The 21,327-nt window shown below is 34.4% G+C and overlaps 3 protein-coding genes across 5 annotated transcripts; 2 read left to right on the top strand and 1 right to left on the bottom strand.

Annotated features, from left to right (window-relative positions):
• Positions 1–1,450: 1,450 nt before the first annotated feature.
• On the top strand, positions 1,451–4,550 carry LOC130014638 (probable folate-biopterin transporter 2). Its single transcript, XM_056104445.1, has 5 exons — positions 1,451–2,323; positions 2,786–3,045; positions 3,142–3,237; positions 3,308–3,478; positions 3,720–4,550. Exons 1-5 carry the CDS (start codon positions 1,954–1,956, stop codon positions 4,302–4,304), a joined length of 1,482 nt encoding a protein of 493 aa, XP_055960420.1. The 5' UTR covers positions 1,451–1,953; the 3' UTR covers positions 4,305–4,550.
• Positions 4,551–6,045: 1,495 nt separating this feature from the next.
• Positions 6,046–11,213, top strand: LOC126666630 (uncharacterized). Of its 2 annotated transcripts, none has more exons than XM_050359458.2 (9): positions 6,046–6,216; positions 6,863–7,197; positions 7,275–7,425; positions 7,955–8,286; positions 8,374–8,524; positions 8,936–9,276; positions 9,353–9,503; positions 9,764–10,053; positions 10,501–11,213. In XM_050359458.2, exons 2-9 carry the CDS (start codon positions 6,865–6,867, stop codon positions 11,008–11,010), a joined length of 2,259 nt encoding a protein of 752 aa, XP_050215415.1. In that variant the 5' UTR covers positions 6,046–6,216; positions 6,863–6,864; the 3' UTR covers positions 11,011–11,213. The 2 variants fall into 2 exon arrangements, with proteins under 2 accessions (XP_050215415.1, XP_050215414.1); XM_050359457.2 differs by having other exon boundaries at positions 6,047–6,216; positions 10,495–11,213.
• Positions 11,214–12,449: 1,236 nt separating this feature from the next.
• Positions 12,450–20,904, bottom strand: LOC126670689 (protein RRC1-like). 2 transcript variants are annotated; one of them, XM_050364500.2, is made up of 18 exons: positions 20,795–20,904; positions 20,417–20,507; positions 20,192–20,327; positions 19,939–19,984; positions 18,693–18,750; positions 18,420–18,578; positions 18,163–18,276; positions 17,914–18,079; positions 17,170–17,282; positions 16,852–16,923; positions 16,140–16,361; positions 15,899–15,957; positions 15,700–15,784; positions 15,481–15,618; positions 15,030–15,254; positions 14,148–14,941; positions 13,283–13,452; positions 12,450–13,190 (listed from the first exon to the last, which is right to left on the bottom strand). In XM_050364500.2, exons 2-18 carry the CDS (start codon positions 20,489–20,491, stop codon positions 12,871–12,873), a joined length of 2,952 nt encoding a protein of 983 aa, XP_050220457.1. In that variant the 5' UTR covers positions 20,492–20,507; positions 20,795–20,904; the 3' UTR covers positions 12,450–12,870. The 2 variants fall into 2 exon arrangements, with proteins under 2 accessions (XP_050220457.1, XP_050220458.1); XM_050364501.2 differs by lacking the exons at positions 19,939–19,984; positions 20,417–20,507; positions 20,795–20,904 and having other exon boundaries at positions 20,192–20,281.
• Positions 20,905–21,327: the final 423 nt, after the last annotated feature.

Raw genomic sequence — 21,327 nt, forward strand, 5'->3', positions numbered from 1 at the left:
GATAGGTGAGACGTTAAGTTTGGAGGTTAGATGGGTAAAAGGGTACAAGTTCAGGGGTCAAACTATATATTAAGCCATCACTCATTCCCCCCTTACCCCATGGGAATGAACTTTTGGGAATGAGAATCAAAATTTTACAAATATTTTAATAATAAATAATAAATATATAATTATTAAAAAAACTATTTTAAAATATTTATTTTAAAAAATATACTTAAAATAATAAAAAAACGTTTTTAATATTTTTTTAAAAATAATTTTTTTAATATTTTTAAAATAATTTTTAATTTTTTTTAATTCGAAAATAATTTTTTTTATTTTTTCGAAAATATTTTTATTTTTTTTAAATTTTTTTTATTTTTTTAAAATATTTTTTTTATTTTTTTAATATATTTTTTAATTTTTTTTTAAAATAACTTTTAATTTTTAAAAAATAATTTTTATTTTTTTATAAAAAATATTTTTTTTTAATTCGAAAACATTTTTTTATTTTTTCGAAAATATTTTTTTTATTTTTTTTAAAATATTTTTTTTATTTTTTTTATATAAAAAAATATTTAAAAAAAATAAAAAAAGTATTTTTAATAAATAATAAATACTCCCTCCATTCTTTTTTAGTTGTCCATTTAGCCAATTTTATTTGTCTACAAATAGTTGTCCATTTAGTAATTCCATGTGATATTAGCTATTTATCTTCCAAGTTTACCCATCCCTAATAAATGATTCTATGTTTTAATTAAAAAGATATTTATTAACTAATAGGGCTATATTAGTATTTTTCTTTTAAATTGAGACAAAAGAAGCATTATCTTGGTATGTGCAATATTGGCTAAATGGACAACTAAAAAAGAACGGAGGTAGTAATTTTTTTATTAAACTTTATCCATTCCCATTCCTACACTAATTTTGAACCAAATAAAAAATAAAAACAATTATTCTCATTCTCATTCCTTCTCATTCTCATTCCTATTCCGATTCTCATTCCCAACCTTGAACCAAACGGCCCCATAGATTAATTTCTATTCAAGCCATATAGCTCTCTTGCGGGAGGCAAATTTTGATCCCATATTTTAAACGGCTATATACATAGGTACGGTTTGAACTCGCGATCTAATTTAAGTTAGGAGAACGTTTTTCCAACTCACATGCGACTTGGTGTTATAATCTAATCATACCTTATTAATTAAATGTGTGTCTGTCGTGAAACTTGCAAGACAGCCTGTGTGGCTATCATCCCTCTCATCTGGTCACATTGAAAATAACATAATCTGCCAGACACAAGCAGAAGTGGTAACTAGATCCATATGAAAAGTGTCCCTACTTGCCAGGAGCCAGTAATATTGAAGCATGTGTCAGCTTGATGATTTCCACCAATTGAATAACTTTAATTACGTTACTCTAATTTCAATCAACCAATGAATCCTCTTCTTTTTTCCAAAACTAGGTGCTATTGCATCAGATTGACCGTATAGGATCCAACCTTTCCTTGTAATGTTAGACTTAAGAACCCTACCAAATCCACAGCTGTTAATAAAACATGGATCCTAGTTTAATTTGGTAATAAAACCTTTTTCTTGTCTAGTTGGTCAATGCTTAGTAATTTAGACGCAAAGAGACAATTAAATCTTAATCCTTCTCCCACATTACTTGATCTACATTTCAAATGCAACTCAAATGGAAATTTCGTGAGAGATGAATGAATCTGCAGAAATGTATACTTTTCATTAGCAGCCATTCATTTCTGAATTTAAACTAAAGCCCAGATCAACCAACACAGATTTGTGAAGTGGGTTTTATGTTGTAATAAGCTGTTCATTAGGAAACTGTTTTTGTTGGGTAAAGCTTGAAACTTTGTGGTTTCTTTTGAGGAATTTGAGTGCAATTTAAGAAAAGATTGTATCTTGGGAACTGGGTGGTTGTTTTTTGTTGCTAATTCATCTTATACTGTGAGTTATGCAGCAGGATGACAGTCTTGAAGCTTCGGATGGTGAAATTGTGGAGAAAGATGAATCCAGAGGAGGGTGTCTCTGTAACTTTATCTGTACTCCATTTTATTGGTTCAAAATGCTTGCAAATGAGACACATTGGAGTTTAGTGTTCGGTGTGGTGGCTGTGTATGGAATTAGTCAAGGACTTGGTGGAGCTTTTAGTCGTGTGGGCACTGATTATTACATGAAAGATGTTCAGAAAGTGCAGCCTTCTGAATCTCAGATTTATCAAGGGATCATTTCAATTCCTTGGCTTGTTAAGCCTATCTGGGGCCTTCTCACTGATGTTCTTCCTGTCCTCGGCTACCGTAGGCGGCCTTATTTCATTTTTGCTGGTAATTTGTGCTACATTATTTACTTTTCTGCTTTTGTTTTGGTATGTATGATCTCAGTTTGTGGAATTGCTGAGAAAATGAGTCACTATAGCTTGATTGATTCGTGAACACATTGAACTACATTCCAATTTCAATTTAGTAGTTAAGTTGTCATCGTAATGCATCAACATTTGCTTTTATGCTGTAGCACAAACACTTCATTAAATTAATGTTTCACCTTTGGGAAACGTGTTGGAAACTTGGTGTTTCGGACATGAAACTTCATTTCAACATAGGAAACTTTAAAATAATACCAATTGCCCGTGTTTATGTCCAAGTGTCCCGTTTACCCGTATCCATGTCCGCGCTTCATAGCTTTTATAATTCTCCATAATGAATAGGAAATAATATCATAGAAAACTAAAAAAATGTTGTTTTGCTTATCATAATGATACACAATCTTTTACTCGATGACAATTTCAGGATTGCTTGGTGTGGTCTCCATGCTATTGCTGTCATTACATAAGAATCTGCATCTTGTATTTGCTCTATTGTCATTGACAGCTGGAAGTGCCGGTGTAGCCATAGCAGATGTGACAATAGATGCTTGTGTTGCACAGAATAGTAATACTCATCCTTTGCTTGCGCCTGATATGCAAAGCTTATGTACTTTAAGTTCCTCAATTGGAGCTCTTTTGGGGTACTCTATCAGTGGCGTTTTTGTCCACCTGATCGGCTCTAAGGTTGGCTGCTGTTTAATTCCGTTACCCTGTTACATTTCCATTACTAATTTGTATTTGTTAATGGGTTAGAAAACTATTCCCTTACTTCTTTGTTAGGGTGTGTTTGGTTTGCTGACAATCCCAGCTGGACTTGTCTTTTTAGTAGGGAGCATGGTCGACGAGCCTGTTATGCTTAATTTTGACTACAGACAGGTAATCCTTGTTGTATTACTTGCATTGCATTCTGGTACATCTATATTGTAACATATTCTTGATTACTCAGGTAAACCAGAAGTTTGTTGATGCTGGCAAGACCATGTGGTCAACATTAAAATTCCCTGATGTGTGGAGACCATGTTTATACATGTACTTATCCTTTGCTTTGAGTGTAAATATTCATGAAGGGATGTTCTACTGGTATACAGATTCGAAAGGGGGTCCGTCTTTCTCCCAGGTATATGTGATTCTGCACTTTTCATGGGAACTTGTAGAGTCCTATGTTTCGGTGTTTCCTTTCCATTTTCGGAAATACTTGTGAAATTCTAAAACTTTATATTTATAACTTATTCTTGTAATTAGCGCTGTTTTGCTGTTTCACATTTCAGCATTTCCGTGTAACATAGAGCTATCCAGCATAAGCACAATAGCTTACAAGGGCTGTTAGTAAAATTGATTGTATGTGATGCTTTGTGCAGGAGATGGTTGGTTTCATATTTTCAGTTGGTTCAGTCGGATCTCTCTTAGCAGCGATAATATACCAAAATGTACTGAAAGATTACCCTTTTCGAGATGTGCTATTCTGGAGTCAATTGTTGTTAGGGTTGTCTGGAATGTTAGATTTGATAGTGGTGCTGCGGCTGAACTTGAAAATGGGGATACCAGATTACGTCCTGATTGTGATCGACGAGTGTGTGTTTCGTATGGTCGTAAACCTCAAGTGGATGCCACTTCTCGTGCTGAGTTCGAGGCTGTGTCCGCCTGGTATAGAAGGCACGTTCTTTGCTCTACTCATGTCAATTGACAATCTTGGACTTCTTACATCTTCATGGGGAGGAGGAATTTTACTCCATTTATTGAACGTGACTCGGACGAAATTTGATAATCTGTGGTTGGCAATAATAATCAGAAGCATATTGAGAATAACTCCACTCTGTCTGATATTTTTGGTTCCGAGAGGTGATCCTAAAGCTTCGTTACTTCCGAGTGAAATCAGAAACGAAGATCCTGAGGATGAGAATATTGAATTGGTATCGCTTGTACACAGTGTTAATAGTAAATAGCTTCATCTTCATTCAGATTGTTAACATTAGATTCCATGGCGATACTCATATACAGCTTTTAACAACTTACTGATACTACATTTATTGTTGAGTTGATAGTTGAAATTAGATGAGCAATGTTTTTGGATAAAGGATATTTGATTTTAGCATACATGAGGTCATATTTTTTACTATTTCTAGACTACCAATTCTTGTAAACTTGGAATGGAAGATATTGTAATGAAGAAACAACACAAAGTTCATTCAGTTTTAGGTTGTGTAGAATTTTTGCTGTTTTGGAACATTTTATTCAGTACAATCATATACTTATATCTATGCCTTCTACCTTTTGATTTGGTTTGCTTTCATTATTCAATATTGTCAATTTTTTTTTGCACATTCCTACTTCTGCATTATATATAGACTTGAGGGATCCACTCTCATAGACTTAAGGCTTATCCCCTTAAAAACCCCTCACCTTTTACCCCCAATTCGTTTGCACCCTCACGTTGCAAAACCACCAAATATACCCAAATTACGACCTTTCACTTTCAATTGCACCCTCAAGCATTAAATTGATCTCTTTTCACTTGAAAAAATAGGTTTATTTTTGTTTTAAATAAAATATTAAGTCCTATTTTAAAATATATGCTAGAATTTAAAGTATTGATTTGAATATTTTTTAAGTGAAAAGAGGTCAATTTAATGCTTGAGGGTGCAATTGAAAGTGAAAGGTCGTAATTTGGGTATATTTGGTGGTTTTACAACGTGAGGGTGCAAATGAATTGGGGGTAAAAGGTGGGGGGATTTTAAGGGGATAAGCCTAGACTTAATTATTGAAAAATACCTCACATTTTTTACTCGTTTTCATTTCTAGCCAAATCTTTTAAAATTGTCAATTTTAGCTAATTTTTCATTTCAGCTTCAATTGTAGATCTTTGTTTAAATTGGAATGGGAAAAATATCAAATATACATTCCATGTTTAAAATTTTTGATGATAAAAAGACAAATTAAAATAATATAAAACAATTTAAAGTGCATTTTCGAACTTTTTTTACTCATTTGAACAAATACTTGTAATTGAAATTGAAAAATAGATAAAAATTGAGATTCTAAAAGTTAGGACCATAATCCGGATCCCTCGGTCTTCACCTAATTTTCAAAGAGGGGAGTTGATACTCAACTCAACTCTCTCTCTCTCTCTCTCTTCAAAACAAAAAATTAAAAAAAATAATCAAATATTTATAATAAGTAAGCTTCACACAAAAAAAAAATTACTTAACATAAAATCCTCTTAATTCTTTTTTATTTTGTTTTGCTACCATATGATTTATTATATGTTGTCACTCATATCATCTCTCCATAAACATTCATATTAAAAATATGTCATGTCATATATTTTTACGAGTATTATATAATTTTTAACCTTTTATGCTAAGTGAGTAAACTACAAGGTAACAGAAAAATTTCGTAAAAGAACCATGTTTTAAATTTTATAAAAGGTTAAAGAGTATTTATCTCATATAATGGTCGTGCCATGTTATATTTTCGACAAGCCAACTAACATTTACAATAGAGAATTTTATAACTATTATTTATCTTTTTAATCACTACAAATTTCACATAGCTAACGCATAATTGATTTGTTGTACGAATGACAATGACATAATGGTTGCGTTGAATAATTTTTCAAGGTTGGTTTGTAAAACAATATACTATAGGGTTTAGATTGTTAGTTCTCTAAACGATTGGGTACCTTTTAAGTAGTTTCCCAACTAAAAACAAAGAAGGAGGAACTTTTTGCATCTGTAACCAAACAGGGAAGACGGCTTGTTTGCCTTATTCGGGATTAGGGTTAAACTCTTCACCTTTCACTCTCTCTTTCTTTTTAGGCGCCAAAATTCTTTGCACAGACCTAACTGTCATTGACAGGTACTATTATTATTCCTACCTCTTCTTTTACATAACTACAGCTCCAAAATGATCCCACTTTTTGTTCTTTTAATTATTTTTTACATTTGAAATTTTGTTTATAATGTTGGATTCACAATGATATAATTTTGAACATAAATCTTTACATTTGAGTTCCACTGCGTCATAATCTGTGCGTAATTGCCTACCTTATAATTCTAAACTCTTTTAAAATATATTTAATAAGTGGAATAGCTATTGCACGAAAAAATGAAATAGCTATTTTTTACTTTTGTGAGAGAAGTAGTTATTCCATAAAATCATGTAATAGCAATTTCATAGAATTATTGTTCGATGAACCAAAGTGAGGAACAACTGTTCAATACGGAATAATTATTCTATTCCAAACATGTTCCACAAACCAATCAATAGTCTGAATAGTATAATTTATGGCTTTAAAATTTATAGCATGTCCACATTAAAATTTATATTTTGCCAGTTTTTCCCGTCTTATAGTTACAGTTTAGCCTACCTTATAAAAAAATTCTGGTCCGCCCCTGTATATTCAGTAATTAGCTGCTTTTGATTTTTCTTTTTCTTATGTTGCTGAGACTTTTGTAATGTAATGATGGTGTTGAGATATTGTTCTTGCTGTTTGTTATGGAAGGAATGAGCAGCCAAACCCAAACTACCAATGATCGTTCACGAACATATTGGACCCCGACAATGGAGCGTTATTTTATTGACCTTATGTTAGAGCATATGCATAGAGGTAACAGAACTGGTCATACCTTCAACAAGCAAGCATGGATTGACATGCTTTCAGATTTCAATGCAAAATTTGGATCTCAGTATGATAAAGATGTCTTGAAAAGTCGATATACGAATCTTTGGAAACAGTTTAATGATGTAAAGAACCTTCTCGGTCAGAGTGGGTTTACTTGGGATGAAACTCGAGAAATGGTGGTAGCTGACGATTATGTTTGGAATGCTTATCTAAAGGTGCATTGTTTAATTTTAATTATGAACATAGAAGTCTTTATGCTTTGAGACTGATAATGACACTAGATCCCGTGCAGGTGCATCCGGATGCTCGATCATACAGGACTAAAGCGGTGTTGAGTTTTAATGATTTGTGCTACATTTATGGGTACACCACTGCCGATGGAAGATACAGCAGATCAAGTCATGACGTAGACTTTGATGATGAAATCCGAGCATCAAATTTTGGTATGTATTTCTTTCTGCTCATAATGAGCTTTGAGACAGCTTGTTAATGTTTTTTCTCTTTTATTAGCCCCTTTTAACAGTTGTTATGGTTCTTTTTGCTTAATCTGTTTTTGTACTTGTCGATAATTATATGATTGCCATGTTGGTGAGCCGGTGACTTTTTGGTTAATTTGGAGGAGAGTTTAGTGAAATATCTTCACAAATGGCCTTTTCAAGTGCAAAATAATCCTAGTGTAACTTTTACATTTACATGGAATAATTAAATAGGTGATCTACTGCCATAAGGTAGAATGAGCATATTTTGCTAGTCATTTCAGCATTTTACAATTTTATACATTCACAATCTTGTAAATATCAGGTATGAGACTGAAATACCTAAATTTTTTGAAGATGTAATTCTGATGTTTAACGTTTTTATCTGTGGTTTATTTTCCAGAGGCAACTTGGATAATGCACCAAAATGAATGCACTCAGAATTCATAAGTATAAAATTTTACTTGTTTGTTTCCCTTGTTTGTTGGTGATACAGTGGAAAGTTCTGCCCCGTTGAACAACGACCGTTTAAAGACAGAGTGGACTGCTGTTATGGACCAGCATTTCATCGAACTTATGCTGGACCAAATAGTGAAGGGCAATGGAATTGATAATACATTCAACAAACAAGCTTGGACAGAGATGCTTGCCTGCTTCAATGCAAAATTTGGTCCTCAGCATGGCAAAAGAGTTTTAAGACATCGATACAAGAAATTGTCAAAGTATTGCAGTGATATGAAGGTTCTTCTTAAACAAGATGGCTTTTCATGGGATGAAATGGAACAAAAGATTGTAGCTGATAATGATGTTTGGGATGCTTATATTAAGGTACAAAATGTACAAAATTTAATTGTATTATGCATCTTACATTTTCTGTCTTTTTCTTCAATTGTAAACATCGCCTCTTTTCTGTAGGCTCATCCATATGTAAGGGCATATAGAATGAAGACCTTGCCAAATTACAATGATTTGATCCTTGTCTTTGGTGACTCAACTGAAGATGGAGATCACACTAATTTATATCAGGAAAAAGATTACGAAGCTCACATTTCTGGAAGGAAATCAGGTGAATTTTGATTGTTAATCGAGTCAGATTACTTTTCTTTGTGTACTTTTATACAGTTTAGAAATAATGGTCTGAAGTCTAAACAGGGCTTGTGGCTTGCCATAAAAATAAGGTCATAGAAAGATAAACACGTATGGGCCTAAATTTTTATGCCTACTGCTCTATTTTGTCAAAGTTCTTAATTTCCTTTTTACCTTCTGCAAGAGCAAATTATCCACTTAGTTGAGGATATCTGTAGTCCATCGCTATGGACGTTTTCCATCATCTTTTCTGTGTATGAACTTTAAACTTGGTATACATATGAGTTTTTATAAGATATTATCAATTGGTGGTATGATTTATGTTTGATTCTCATAGCGCTTTTGATGAGTGAATATTTATCTTTATAAATAGAATTTCTTTTGCCTGCAGGTGAAAGAAATGGGAGCCAAACTCAAACCACAAGTGACCGTACAAGAACATATTGGACCCCGCCAATGGATCGTAATCTTATTGACTTGTTACTGGAGCAGGTGCATAGAGGAAACAAACTCGGACAAACATTCATAAGCCAGGCTTGGATTGACATGGTAGCATCGTTCAATGTTAAATTTCAATCTAACCATGATAAAGATGTTTTGAAAAACCGGTACAAACATTTGAGGAGAATGTACAATGAAATAAAAAATCTTCTTGAAAAAGATGGGTTTTCATGGGACCAATCACGAGAAATGATAACAGCTGCAGATCATGTTTGGGATGCTTACACCAGAGTAATCCTTTTGTTTTTCCTTGCTTGATAAAGTATTTCGCAGTGTGTATTCCATTGCTTATATGTTACTGATACAGGAACACCCTGATGCTCGATCATATAGAGTCAAAACTGTACCTGGCTATCAGAAATTGTCTCTCATATTTGGACAAGAAAATTCTGATGGAAGATATAGCCATTTGGCTCAAAATGTGGATCCTGATGGTGAAGCACCTGTTCTAATGATTGGTAAGTTTCTCCTGATAATTTAATTGCACATTACAGTAGAATGGGCTAAGTTTAGCACACTTGGCTCACTACTTATGTTACAGCAAAATAAAAATTTAATTACATTGTAATTTGAATTGGTCTGAAAATTCTTTAGATTTGCAGATGTGGTCTGTGGGCATGGTAGAATTTTGTATAAATATTCACTTTATTTCTAAAGCAGAATATTAGGAAAAAAAAGTTAGTTATTGCATAATTGCTGAAGATCCCTTTGACAATAGATTGGCAACCAGCGATGGATCGCTACTTTATCGACCTTATGCTAGAGCAGGTTCGTGGGGGGAATAAGATCGACTACACCTTCGATGAACAAACATGGACTCTCATGGTTGAATCATTTAGTGAAGAGTTTGGACTTCTATGTAATAGATTTATTCTGGAAAATCGGTATTTAACTCTGATGAAAGAGTGCGACGACGTCAGAAATCTTCTCAGCCATGGTGGTTTTGCATGGGATACGACTCAACAAATAGTAATTGCTGATGATGCTGTCTGGGAAGCTTACATTGAGGTCCACTCCTGATTCTTTATTCATATGACATTTTTATACTATACTTGTTTGACATGTATCTATCAGTTACAAACTATGATGCATGGTAATTCGTTGAGTCCTATATTTCGGCGTTTTATTATTATTTCCGAAACATTACTAAAACTCGGAAATTTTATATTTGTAACCTCTTCTTATAAAAATATCTTTCGACTGTTTCTTGTTTTAGCGTTTACCTTTTCAATGTTTTATGTTTTAACATTTTCGTTTCAATGATTCTGTTTTCGTGCAACATAGTTAACAATTTACAAACTAAGAATGCTCCACTGTGACACCTGTTATTTGTATGATCACAAGTAGTCACTCAGACTACTTACTTGTATGCATCAGAGCTTTTATTCTCTCTATAAATGAGCTTGTTGGTACTAATCCTATCAGTATATGTTTGAATGTCATTTGCAGGAGCAGCCACATGCTATTGCATACAGAAATAAAGTATTGGAAAATTTTATTAATCTATGCCAAATTCAAAGCAAGGAAGTATCAAATATTAGTGATCATGACCTACATGTGCAAACTGAAAATGATTTCCAAGAGGTAGCGGTGGATGTACTGCTTGAAGATGTAAACTTCCCGGTTGAGAATATTCAAATGTCCGATCAACAGAGAAAGCGACCTTTTATAGCTCCGTCAGACAACGAAGAGAGCTGCAAGGTGCAGAGAATCGACAAGGAGATGCAAAAAGCTCTTTCAGGAATTGCAGGTGCAGTAGAAAACACATCATTAAATATGAAAGTAAACGGAAACAGTGGAACAATCGAATGCGCCATCGATGCACTTCAGGCAATTCCAGACATAGATGACGAACTTTTGCTGGATGCCTGTGATCTTCTTGAAGACGACAAGAAGGCAAGGACATTTTTGGCACTGGATTCCACGCTTCGAAAGAAGTGGTTAGTGAGGAAACTCCGTCCATAGGATAGGATTAATACTCTCAATGTTCTCATTTTCAAGTTCAGAAGTGTAAATATAGGGTAGTTTTATATAAGATGGCTATGAAGCCATCAATAATTAATAGCAGTAATATGGCTAACCGTCTGCAACTTTTGTAGCATGTTGTCATGAGTCATGACTTGCCGTTGATAGAATGAGAATTTCATTAATGAAATTGTTTCTTCAAACGTTCTTCTGCCTCTTTTCTTCTCTTTTGAGTCCAAATTTTCTGATCACATTTAGTCAAGTTAACATTTATTTTTTATTTTGCTATGTACTCCCTCCGTCTCACATAGGCAAAATTGCTATTTTGTGCGTTCAAAAATATAGGCAAAGTTGAATATTTTTTTTGAATACAAAAGACTGGCTAAGGCCATGAAAAAGAACCAGAGGAAAACTAAGGATTTCTATACATGCGAGGAATACAAGCTCCTGCAAGATCATCAGTGAGAACACTGCATATATTCAATTGGAATGGCTTCAAAATGATGCACGCCAATGTCGAAGGAGAAGCCGAGGTTGGCCATGCGACCTGAGCATCTATTGCCTTCTCTATGAGTATGGTGGATGATAATATTCCACTCTTTGTTCATCATGCTCTTGATTGCCGCAACAATGTTAGCATTGACATTAACTTAATACTCAACATGAAATACCAATATTAACTTTCATTAATTGCAACCACTTTTTTTATATTTCATAAATAATCAGTTATCTAATATAAAAATTAATAACAAACATATATTTTTAAAATTGGCCTAATACCTTAAAAAAACCCGACCTTTAAGCCCTGGCAAAGAAAGAAGAGAGTAGCAAGGTGCATAGTATTGGCAAGGAGATGCACAGTGATGTTTCGGGGATATGTAGAAGTAGTAGTAGAACCATTCATTAAATAAAAACATTGGAACAATTGAATGTGCCATCGAAGCACTTCAAGCAATTCCAGACATAGACGAGGAACTTTTACTGGACACATGTGATGATCTTGAAGACGACAAGAAGGCAAGGATGTTTTTGGCACTGAATTCGACAATGCGAAAGAAGTGGTTACTTAGAAAACTGTCCATAGTTTAAGATTAATACTTAAAACTGGTCTCATTCCAAGTATTGAGTTGATAGAACTTTCTAAGATTATAGACTAAAAAATTTGTAAAATAAATATTGGGTTGATAGAATATTTTTGAGGTCTTTGATCTAAGATGTAGACATTTATACTTAAGGTTTTTGATGCTTTCTTTAGGACTGGTCCAAGTATGATACCATATTTGATGAATAGCCTATGTTGAATTGCTTCAAAGTGGAAGCCATTCAGAACTATAATCTTACAGCCAGTTGGATTTTTTTCTGCTAAAACACCATTGTGGCAACTTACCATCACCATCCAGAAACAATTATAGTACAAGCGTACAGCCAGCCAGCCATCATTTAGCACAACAATTACCAATTTAGAAGCCGAGGAAGATCCATTACATACGGGGAAAAAATATAAATTGAACATGTAACGGCTACAAGAGAGCTAATTTTAGCACCAATACATAGAACAGTTGAGCATTAAAAACATAACCGAGGTAATTAATACTTCACTGAAGTCTCCAAATATATATATATCTAACTACAACATGGTTGAGCAAGTAAGCGTGCATTTCACAGCTTTATGGAGTAGATATATTCAATGGCAGAAACTCAAAAGCTTGTTAATCTCTTCATCTGGACTGGACCTCTTTGATTTTCAGACCTTACACCATTCAAACAAATTTTACGTCCATTGAGATTATGAAAACTATCAACTCAGACATTGGTTAAGAAACTTGATATTCTTGAGCGCCGTAACTGACCAAGTTAAACTCACTTTACTCTTCTCCTCCTATCTCTATCCCTATCTCTATCTCTTTCTTTGGCTCTTTCTCTATCATTATCGTCACGCTCTCTACTTCCACTCTTTTCACGGTGATTCCTTTCCCGCCTTTCACCTTCCAAATCATGACCTCTCTCTCTATCCTTATGCCTTTCCCGGTCCCTGTCTGAATCATTTTCCCTTTCCCTTTCCCTGTCCTTGGTTGATGCCTTCCGTTGTGGGCTCTGACTGCCACTCTGGCTGCGGAGTCGCTTTCTTGAAGATTCATGACTGTCATCCCTTTTTTCCCTCCTTTCTGCAGATGTTCTCTCTGCAGTTCACAATTAAAAAAGATGAATTTGCCAAAAAGTACATGGAAAATCGACATGTAAGATTTAGCAGCCTTGCAAAATAGTCACTTACTGCTGTTCCCAGGGACATCATGAGAAGAGCTTATTAAGCCATAATCAGATTGTAGCCGCTTTCGATGGATTGCAACTTTCCTCTCAATTTCATCTGCATTTTTCATTCCTCGCTCTTCAAGTGATTCCCGGTATTCCATCAAAGCAACCTCTAACCTTCTCAACTTTTGCCTGCAATATCAATTATGCTAAAATCCGTCAGAAGCAAATGCCACAAAACAAATAAATTGACAACCTAAATAGCCCAAAATAGTGAAGCTCAAAAAGAATTATTCCGATACAAAACAAATTTAAGCCTTTCAAGTGTGAAAAAAATAAACAAATAAAACATAAGATACATGCCAGCAACTAGGGGTCTGCACTGAACCGATTTAACCGAAAAACTGAGCCGAACCAGAAATGGCCAGTTCGGTTTAAATATAAGAGATTCTTTTACAAATCGGTTTGGTCAGGTTTTAAATTTTAAAAAACCAAAAAAAACAAACAATATAAATATATCATGTATTTTTTGTAAATATCATTATTATTCAAAATATAATACTATTTTCTTATGCATATAAATGTTAAAATAATACATTACAAATTGACTTAGATTTGATTTCTAAATTTAACATCTTTTACTTTGTCTTATTTAATTTTCATTATTTTCTTTAAAATTCTAAAACAAATCATTATTTTATTTCCAAAAAAAAACGGATTTTATCCCAAAAATTGGTGCGGTTTTTAATTTTTAAAATGACCGATCAGTTTGGACATTTGCACTTGCGCACAGAACCAAAAAACCATATGCACAGCAACAATAAATGTACCGGATTCTAGCAAAATACAAAAAACTAAGACATGCAATCAGACTTGTGATGAAGTACCTCTGTTCTTCATTCATGGTGCTGTCAGGTTGCATTGGAATGCTAGCCTCCGTAGCAAACTCTATTGCATCATCAGCCTTACCTGGGCCATCATCACCAGCATTCTCACTTCCAGAGGATGAGTAACTCAACCCCAAACCTTTAGTACTTCTCTTTTGCTCATCATCACTGTCATCATCATCTCGAGCCCATTTAGATGCCGGCAAAACAGGCTCATTTTTCTCTTTCTTTGTGAAGGCTTTTAATTCTGGTTGTGGAATGGAGAAGGCTGTTGCCAATGATGCAGAATCTCTGCTTTGAGACTGCCTCTCATCCTCCCCATAAGGATGATTCCATCCTGACAATCCCACTGGCTCCGATTCAGCATTTGTTTCTCTGTGGCCACTTGAAAATTTACTAGAAACTTTTAAGTCATTATCTAATTCATAGCCTCTCAATTTTTCTGCCTCTTCAAGACTAAGCAATCGCGCAACCATCATTTCTCTACCACCAACCAGTGATAAGCCATTATGTCTGCAACGTCTTTCCAGCTCAGAAAGGGCCAAACTCATCAACTCCCTCATTGCTGCTCCTTTGCCCATTGCCAATGCACCATCTTGGCTGGTCTTTCCACCCTCACCTGTATCTTCTGAACTTGCCTTTTTCTCTATTGATGGCGCATCTCCACATATTGAATGAAAAGGGACAACACCAGAGGTACTAGATCGGAGAAAAGTAGCCCGTAAACCATTCACATATGCATCAGAAAACAGAAACCAGTCCGACCAAACTTGCAATACTTTCAGAACTCGTTCCTGTTGATATGCATGCAGTGCAAAGTGCGTGAAAATCAAAAGAGATTAATCATTGATATCAAAACAGCAATTATAATTTATAGCTTACCTTCAGCGCCTCAGCAGTGATCCTTCCAGTTATATTACGATACAAGTCATTAAAGCTTTCCATAATGTCAGGCAGTGTGGCTTCAAATTTTGTACGGTAGGCTGAAGCATTTTTCACGGGAGCGCTGCTATTGTGAAGAATATCAGAGACAAGCATGATCCTTGCAACTTTAGTTGGAATTGGAGTCTCTTTAAGAGTTAGAGACTCGGTTAAAACTTCGACTATCTGCAAGACAAATCATAGTAAATATGTAACATATGCAACTATGAAATTCATTATTTCTTATTTAACTCTTTTGCTTGCTTCTGTTTAGAGCAAGTTGAATCTCATAAATCTTGTCCCATTAGCAAATACAGTTTCAGATAAATGCGTCAAATAGTATTGATTAACACAGCAATCAATCACGCAGAGTGTGGGAAAAGAAAAGGAGTGAGCTAGTATGAGGCAGCACCTCTCCAGCAGCATCAGCATTATCTAAAGAAAAACCCATAGCATCCTTTATCCGACTTCTTTCTAATGTTAATGCACGCAGCATATCCTCAAACTCGTCCCTCTGTGGATCAGTCAGGGTTCGTTCAGGGTCAACACGCTGCAAGAGTTCAAACCAGTAAGAAAACTACCCAGCATTGGAAATTTATTGTCACTGCCAAAAATCACAATGGACAAGTACCCTGCTTTTTCCTGCAGCATATGTGTTGCCAGACTCCTTTTCGTGCTCTGGGATTTTTACTGTGGGTAGAGGGGGTGGCATCCACCTAGGGGAAGAAAAGAGTAAACTCGTAATCACATCACTTTTGTTCCATAATACAAGTCATAATTTATATGAACCTTCCAGAATAATTTTTGAGAAAAAACATGAGAAAAAATACCTTCCGCTACCAGTTATCATAATGAAGGGTTCTGTTCGCCATCTTTGAAGAGTATCACCCTGCATTGACATAATTGAACATTCTCATTCCCAAAACTAATAGAAAGAACAATTAACCTCTTCTATATTATAGTATAAAAGCAGATCATAAAGTAACATCCAAACAATCATACTTCTTAAGAGTGAAAATTTTGGTATTGTTAAGAAGACCAGAAGTTCTCCAGCCATATAAGAGAATGCACCTGAGCAAAAGAATAGAGCCTCCAAACATAGTATGTATGTTCCTTTGATCCAAGCTCGAACAAGAAGTTGAAAAGAGGATTACCACGACCCCTCACCATGATAGCTTGTTCAAAAGCACATCCTCCGTCCAAAACATACAGGGCCATTGCATCAATTACATGGTGAAGATGATCATCATCAGGCGGAACAACCATTATATCAGGAACATTTGGGGTAAGAACCTACAAAGAATCAAGTTACCACAACACTGCCTTCGTGATAAATGGAGAAACATCATTCTAAAATCTGGACGCAGTGAATTCAATTACTGATTATAAGATCAGTTCAAGGTTTGAAGTAACACATTGTCAAAAATTTGGTGACAATAAATTAATTCTGTCAGAACATGAATGGAATATAAATAATATGTTACTGTGTACTCTGTTAAAAAATAAGCTTAACTTCTGATTTCATATGTCCTAAACTTAACTAACATAAATCACAGTATATGTCAATGATAAGAAGGAACAAACAATAAAAACTGCCTATATTCTGTTCGTTTTTCGGACCATATTATAGGATCAGCTCGCAAAAGACTTTTGTGTGAATGAAAGAACTATAAGTGTTCAATTCACACTATTGAATTTGCGCGCATTTCATATTCAAGTTCCACGTACTATAGTCTATGGTATATTTTAAATAAAGCCAAAAAGGTAAAACAGGTGAACTTACCAGTTCAGAATTGTTATTTGAGATTGAAGTCACCGGCGGGCCTGAAGGACCAGAGAGAATTACGGTGGCACCCTATCAAACGAATGCTAAATTGTCTCAGAATCACAGTAAACAGAGATAAAAAAATAATCCGAACTGCCAATTTATGTTAAGTACTAGTAAATTTGGAAACATTATTCAAAATCATTTTTCAAGACAAAATTGGTCTCATGGTGTCACATTTATACTTGCTTCAGTACACTGTAAGTTAACCACTTTATTCAAGATGCTATCTAGCAAGTCGCATTTAAACTTCAGGCTTTTGTAGGAAAAACAAACCTCCTTACTCCTGATGGCCATATGTCCCGGTGGTGGAGCAGGTAGAGCTTGTGATGGAAGAGCCACAGATTTACCCCACCCAATCTTCAACTCATATTCATATACAACAACTCCTGTGACATCAAGCATTTTCTTAATTATTTTCTTACTTTGAGACATTGACTGCACTTGGAAAGGTAGACCTGTTACTTAGTTATACTAGTGGATAACAATGCAAAGAAGTATAGGCTTTTAGCAGATACTATTCTATAAAATTAAGACAATCATGCCCCTCGTAAACAATGTCCCTTGTCTATAATTCCAATAAGGATCAAATAACTGCTGCCTTGACAACGGACCAAAGAAAATGAGTTCAGGAAACAACCAAAGATTTATATTCCAATTATCTTTCTAATTTCAACTTTCAGAAGTCAAAAGCTGGACTTGAATTATATAAAAGAAAGGGTGAGTGAGGACACTAATAAATTTCATGCCAAGATCTTTTCTGAGGAGCATGTTTTCGCATCTAAAACCATGTTTAGGATAACACTTCTATCCCATCTTTACCGATATTTACACATTTTTGCCTTCCTCATTTCTTTCGTTTATTTAGTTCATGTAGGCAGCATGATATCTAAAATATTAGCTTAGTAGCGACCTATATACTATGTCCATGATGACTAAGGCACCAAACAGGAAAATGCCCGAGTCCAGGTAATGCAGACCTCATGATTCAATTGAAAAGATCAATAATAACTAATAAACCTTGCATTTCATCTTTTGCAGCCTGTCCATCAACTCTGTTCATAAATGCAACAAAACCACAATTTCTCTGCCTTCTTTTCTCTTCTTCTGTTCTGGGCCACATTATCTTAACACTAGCAATAGGCCCAAATCTACCAAATGTCCGCAGAAGAAAATTCTCATCAACCTAGAATGGAAAACAAAAAATTAGCCTGTCCTTGAAGGCATTAATGTGAAATGACACAAGCAACAAAGCAATAATTATAACACCTGAGGAGATAGATTTCCAACATAAAGATTTGTCGTTTGTGGATCACCATCATCAAATGATCCCTTTCCACTTGGATCAAAGTCATCAGGAAGTTCATCAAACCTACTAGATGGCTGGAAACAGAGGAGCTATTTTTAAACAGATGGCTAGAAAGAATAACACAAAGCATGATACTGTAGGAAGCATATCACATTCATCAAAAGATGCTAAGGATTGATTTGGGTGATGAAGGAATTTAGTGAGTGGGGGTATTTACAGCAGCAATCTCAATAGCACGTCCATCACGCCAACTATCACGTTCCTGATTTCGCTTCTCTCTCAACTCTTGTTCATGCTTCAGCTCCTCCATGAAATGATCTATGTTCCTTGTCTTGCTTTTATCTTTGTCTTTTAGTTTTTCCTCCTCCTTTTGTACCTGTTAAAGGAAGCATATATAACTAAATATGTATATTACAAGCGAATCGATAGAAAAGGAACTCCTTAAACAATAATGGCAAGGGATGCCATAATTTTTACCAAAAAAACTGACCTTCTCAGATTCCTTTCCCTTGATTGCCATCGGAGGTGGCAAGAAAGATGGAACATACCTGCAGAAGTAATGTTCAAGATCTAGATCACGTAAGGCGGACATGTGATTTGGTTATCTTTTTGCAAAGGATACTTGAACTTGACAGAACTTATAGTTTCACATTTTTAAAGGAACATTGAAACTCTATTCGAGTGTACTATTTGAGTCTTTGCAGTGGTACTATTTTAGTAAAAAATGGTAAACAACATAAGTTGCAATCCTTTATACAGAAAGTGTATAAAGTATAAAAAGGTCATACTTTTCCTCAAAAAAAAAGGCCATACTACATCTACTTTTGATATCATGAAAATACTTCTTCAAAAGTATTTCGCAATAACATATCATGAAGGAATAAGAAGATAACAGACACAACAGCAGACTCTAACTAACGATTCCAAGTATAAGCAACAAGAATTAACAATGTACAATACTTATAAGCATCTCATTGCTTTGCTTGAAATACTAAGTTATCCGAACCAAGTTCAATCAAGCTCAAGTCTAGAAATGAAGACTTTGCAGACTTGTACGTTTTGTAGGCTTTTGAAGAAAAAAGGAGGAAAGGAGATAGATCACACTGCAATTTTCTTTCCTAGTCTCAAAATACACCATAGGTGACCTATCTATCAGAGTAAGAGTTTGATTATGAAAAGAAAGAAAGAACATTCATAACATTCATCAATTTACTGCTGATTGTTCGTACTGCCTACGGCTATGCATGAATTCAACTTCGCAAACAAACAGCCTTTCAACTTTGCATTGAAAAAAATTTAATTACGACACACTTAAATATAACAAATCCTAACATTATTAAAACTTAAACAAGATAATTACATAAAAAGTACAAATAGTAACGAAACTAGAAAGCTAATTAAAGAAGAGAGAGAATAATGGACAAGACCCGAGATATATAGCTAATCCAAATTCTCAGGCAACGATACTAAGAATCGCCAAAATATCAATAATATCTATTGACCCTTTTTTTAGTTTATCTCAAATTTAGAACCAAAAATAATATAAAAAATGCCTTAAAGTGAGAAGACAAACAAGTAACTCCTTATCCTCTTAAATCTACAAGCTTAACAAGCAAGATCAAAACCTAAGAATATCAACCAGAACCGTAATATCATCTTTAACTCTATGACGATGGCTTACAAAAGAGCATTGTAACACGGTTCATCAATCAATCAAAAGCAATTTATTCATTTACCTACTTCCCTTTTTTGGAACAGAAACCCCATCTTTGGACTTTTCACCTGCCATTTGCGAATGAATAGAAAAAGGTCCATACTTTTATTAATGTGTTCCCAAAAATAATACAAAAAGTAGTACTTAATTTATCCATAGAATGAAAATAACAGAGAGAATCGAGATTAAAACATAGAACCAAAAAATACGGGATTTTAAAATTCTAAACTGGGAATGAAATAGAAAAGTTAACACTTGTGCATTAACTAACTAACCTTCAGCATCAGCCTTTAATTTGTCATTAGGATTAATAGTTCCACCGCGAACAAAAGCTTTAGAGCCAGGAGTATGATCACCTTGAAATGACTCCACAAACTCGGCGTACAAACGAGCCGTTTCATCATCTTCCCTCTTCTCAGATCAATGAGGAAAACAACTTAAATTTAACAAAATAAGGCAAAGTGCAATTAGAACAAAGAAATTAAAACAAAAAAAGGTACCTTCTTTTTCGCTTCTTCCTCCTCTCGATGCTTCTGGAAAGGTGTTTTCTTACGAGTAATTGAAAAGGAACTCATCTTTTCGCATGAATTTCTTAACAAAAAAAAAACAAATTTAGTAAAAGCATCAAATAGTAACAAAGGAGCTTGAAAACCTAAATTAGGTTAACTGATTTTAAATGCATAATCAGCAGAATATAGCTTAAGAATAAATCTAGGTATTGAAGAAATTTAGGTGTTTTTTTAGGGAATGAAGCTAAAGCGAAGAATCTAATAGAATGAATGATGAAAAACATACAGCTGCTCTACAAACTAACTAATCAATTATTAGCTTGATCAATTAGGGCAAAATTAAATGTATGGTAAGGAACCAGAACGAACCGAGTTAACGATCGAGTTGAATCAGTGGAGCAGCTCTTGTCGAGTTTGCATAAAATTGTGGTGTTTTCGAGTGGCGTCTGGTCTATAATGCGAGAGAGGGTAAATAGGGTAAATTTTTATAAAGACATCATGACAGTTTTTTTATTTTTATCTCCCACTGATTTTCATATGAGAATTTCATGTTGTAATAAAGTAAATATAATTTAAATTTTGTATTTTTGAGGAAAAGATGTTGAGTACATCAGTATATTAGCTAGGTTTTACTGTTCAACAATCCAAATTTCTGTCCCATTTGTTAGTGTGAAAAAACTAAAAAAGATATATGAAAATCGATTATGAAAAAATTGGTTCTTTAGTTTGACTCGGTTTTGAACATGTAAAAATTCATTAAATTTGAGTACAAATTGACCAAAATTCCAAAACGACTAGTTCAATTTGGTTCAATTTGAAACTTTTTAATCCTCGGTTCAAACAGAACCGACATCCATAATTATAATCAAGTCGTTAGAGGAGATGGCCAATACATTGTTTGA

The sequence above is a fragment of the Mercurialis annua genome, linkage group LG2, assembly GCF_937616625.2.
Source record: "Mercurialis annua linkage group LG2, ddMerAnnu1.2, whole genome shotgun sequence".
Lineage (NCBI taxonomy): Eukaryota > Viridiplantae > Streptophyta > Magnoliopsida > Malpighiales > Euphorbiaceae > Mercurialis > Mercurialis annua.

What these genes read in the sequence shown, in the direction of transcription:
- LOC130014638 (XM_056104445.1), top strand. Translation starts at nt 1,954, where the DNA reads ATGCAGCAGGATGACAGTCTTGAAGCTTCGGATGGTGAAATTGTGGAG. An exon ending in TTAATTTTGACTACAGACAG is followed by an intron (nt 3,238 to 3,307) that starts GTAATCCTTGTT and finishes TTGATTACTCAG; the next exon opens with GTAAACCAGAAGTTTGTTGA. An exon ending in GGGGTCCGTCTTTCTCCCAG is followed by an intron (nt 3,479 to 3,719) that starts GTATATGTGATT and finishes TGCTTTGTGCAG; the next exon opens with GAGATGGTTGGTTTCATATT.
- LOC126666630 (XM_050359457.2), top strand. Translation starts at nt 6,865, where the DNA reads ATGAGCAGCCAAACCCAAACTACCAATGATCGTTCACGAACATATTGG. An exon ending in CATTTCTGGAAGGAAATCAG is followed by an intron (nt 8,525 to 8,935) that starts GTGAATTTTGAT and finishes TTTTGCCTGCAG; the next exon opens with GTGAAAGAAATGGGAGCCAA. An exon ending in TTTGGGATGCTTACACCAGA is followed by an intron (nt 9,277 to 9,352) that starts GTAATCCTTTTG and finishes TTACTGATACAG; the next exon opens with GAACACCCTGATGCTCGATC.
- LOC126670689 (XM_050364500.2), bottom strand. Translation starts at nt 20,491, where the DNA reads ATGAGTTCCTTTTCAATTACTCGTAAGAAAACACCTTTCCAGAAGCAT. An exon ending in ATGCTGCAGGAAAAAGCAGG is followed by an intron (nt 15,619 to 15,699) that starts GTACTTGTCCAT and finishes GAACTCTTGCAG; the next exon opens with CGTGTTGACCCTGAACGAAC. An exon ending in ATGCTGATGCTGCTGGAGAG is followed by an intron (nt 15,255 to 15,480) that starts GTGCTGCCTCAT and finishes TTTGTCTTGCAG; the next exon opens with ATAGTCGAAGTTTTAACCGA.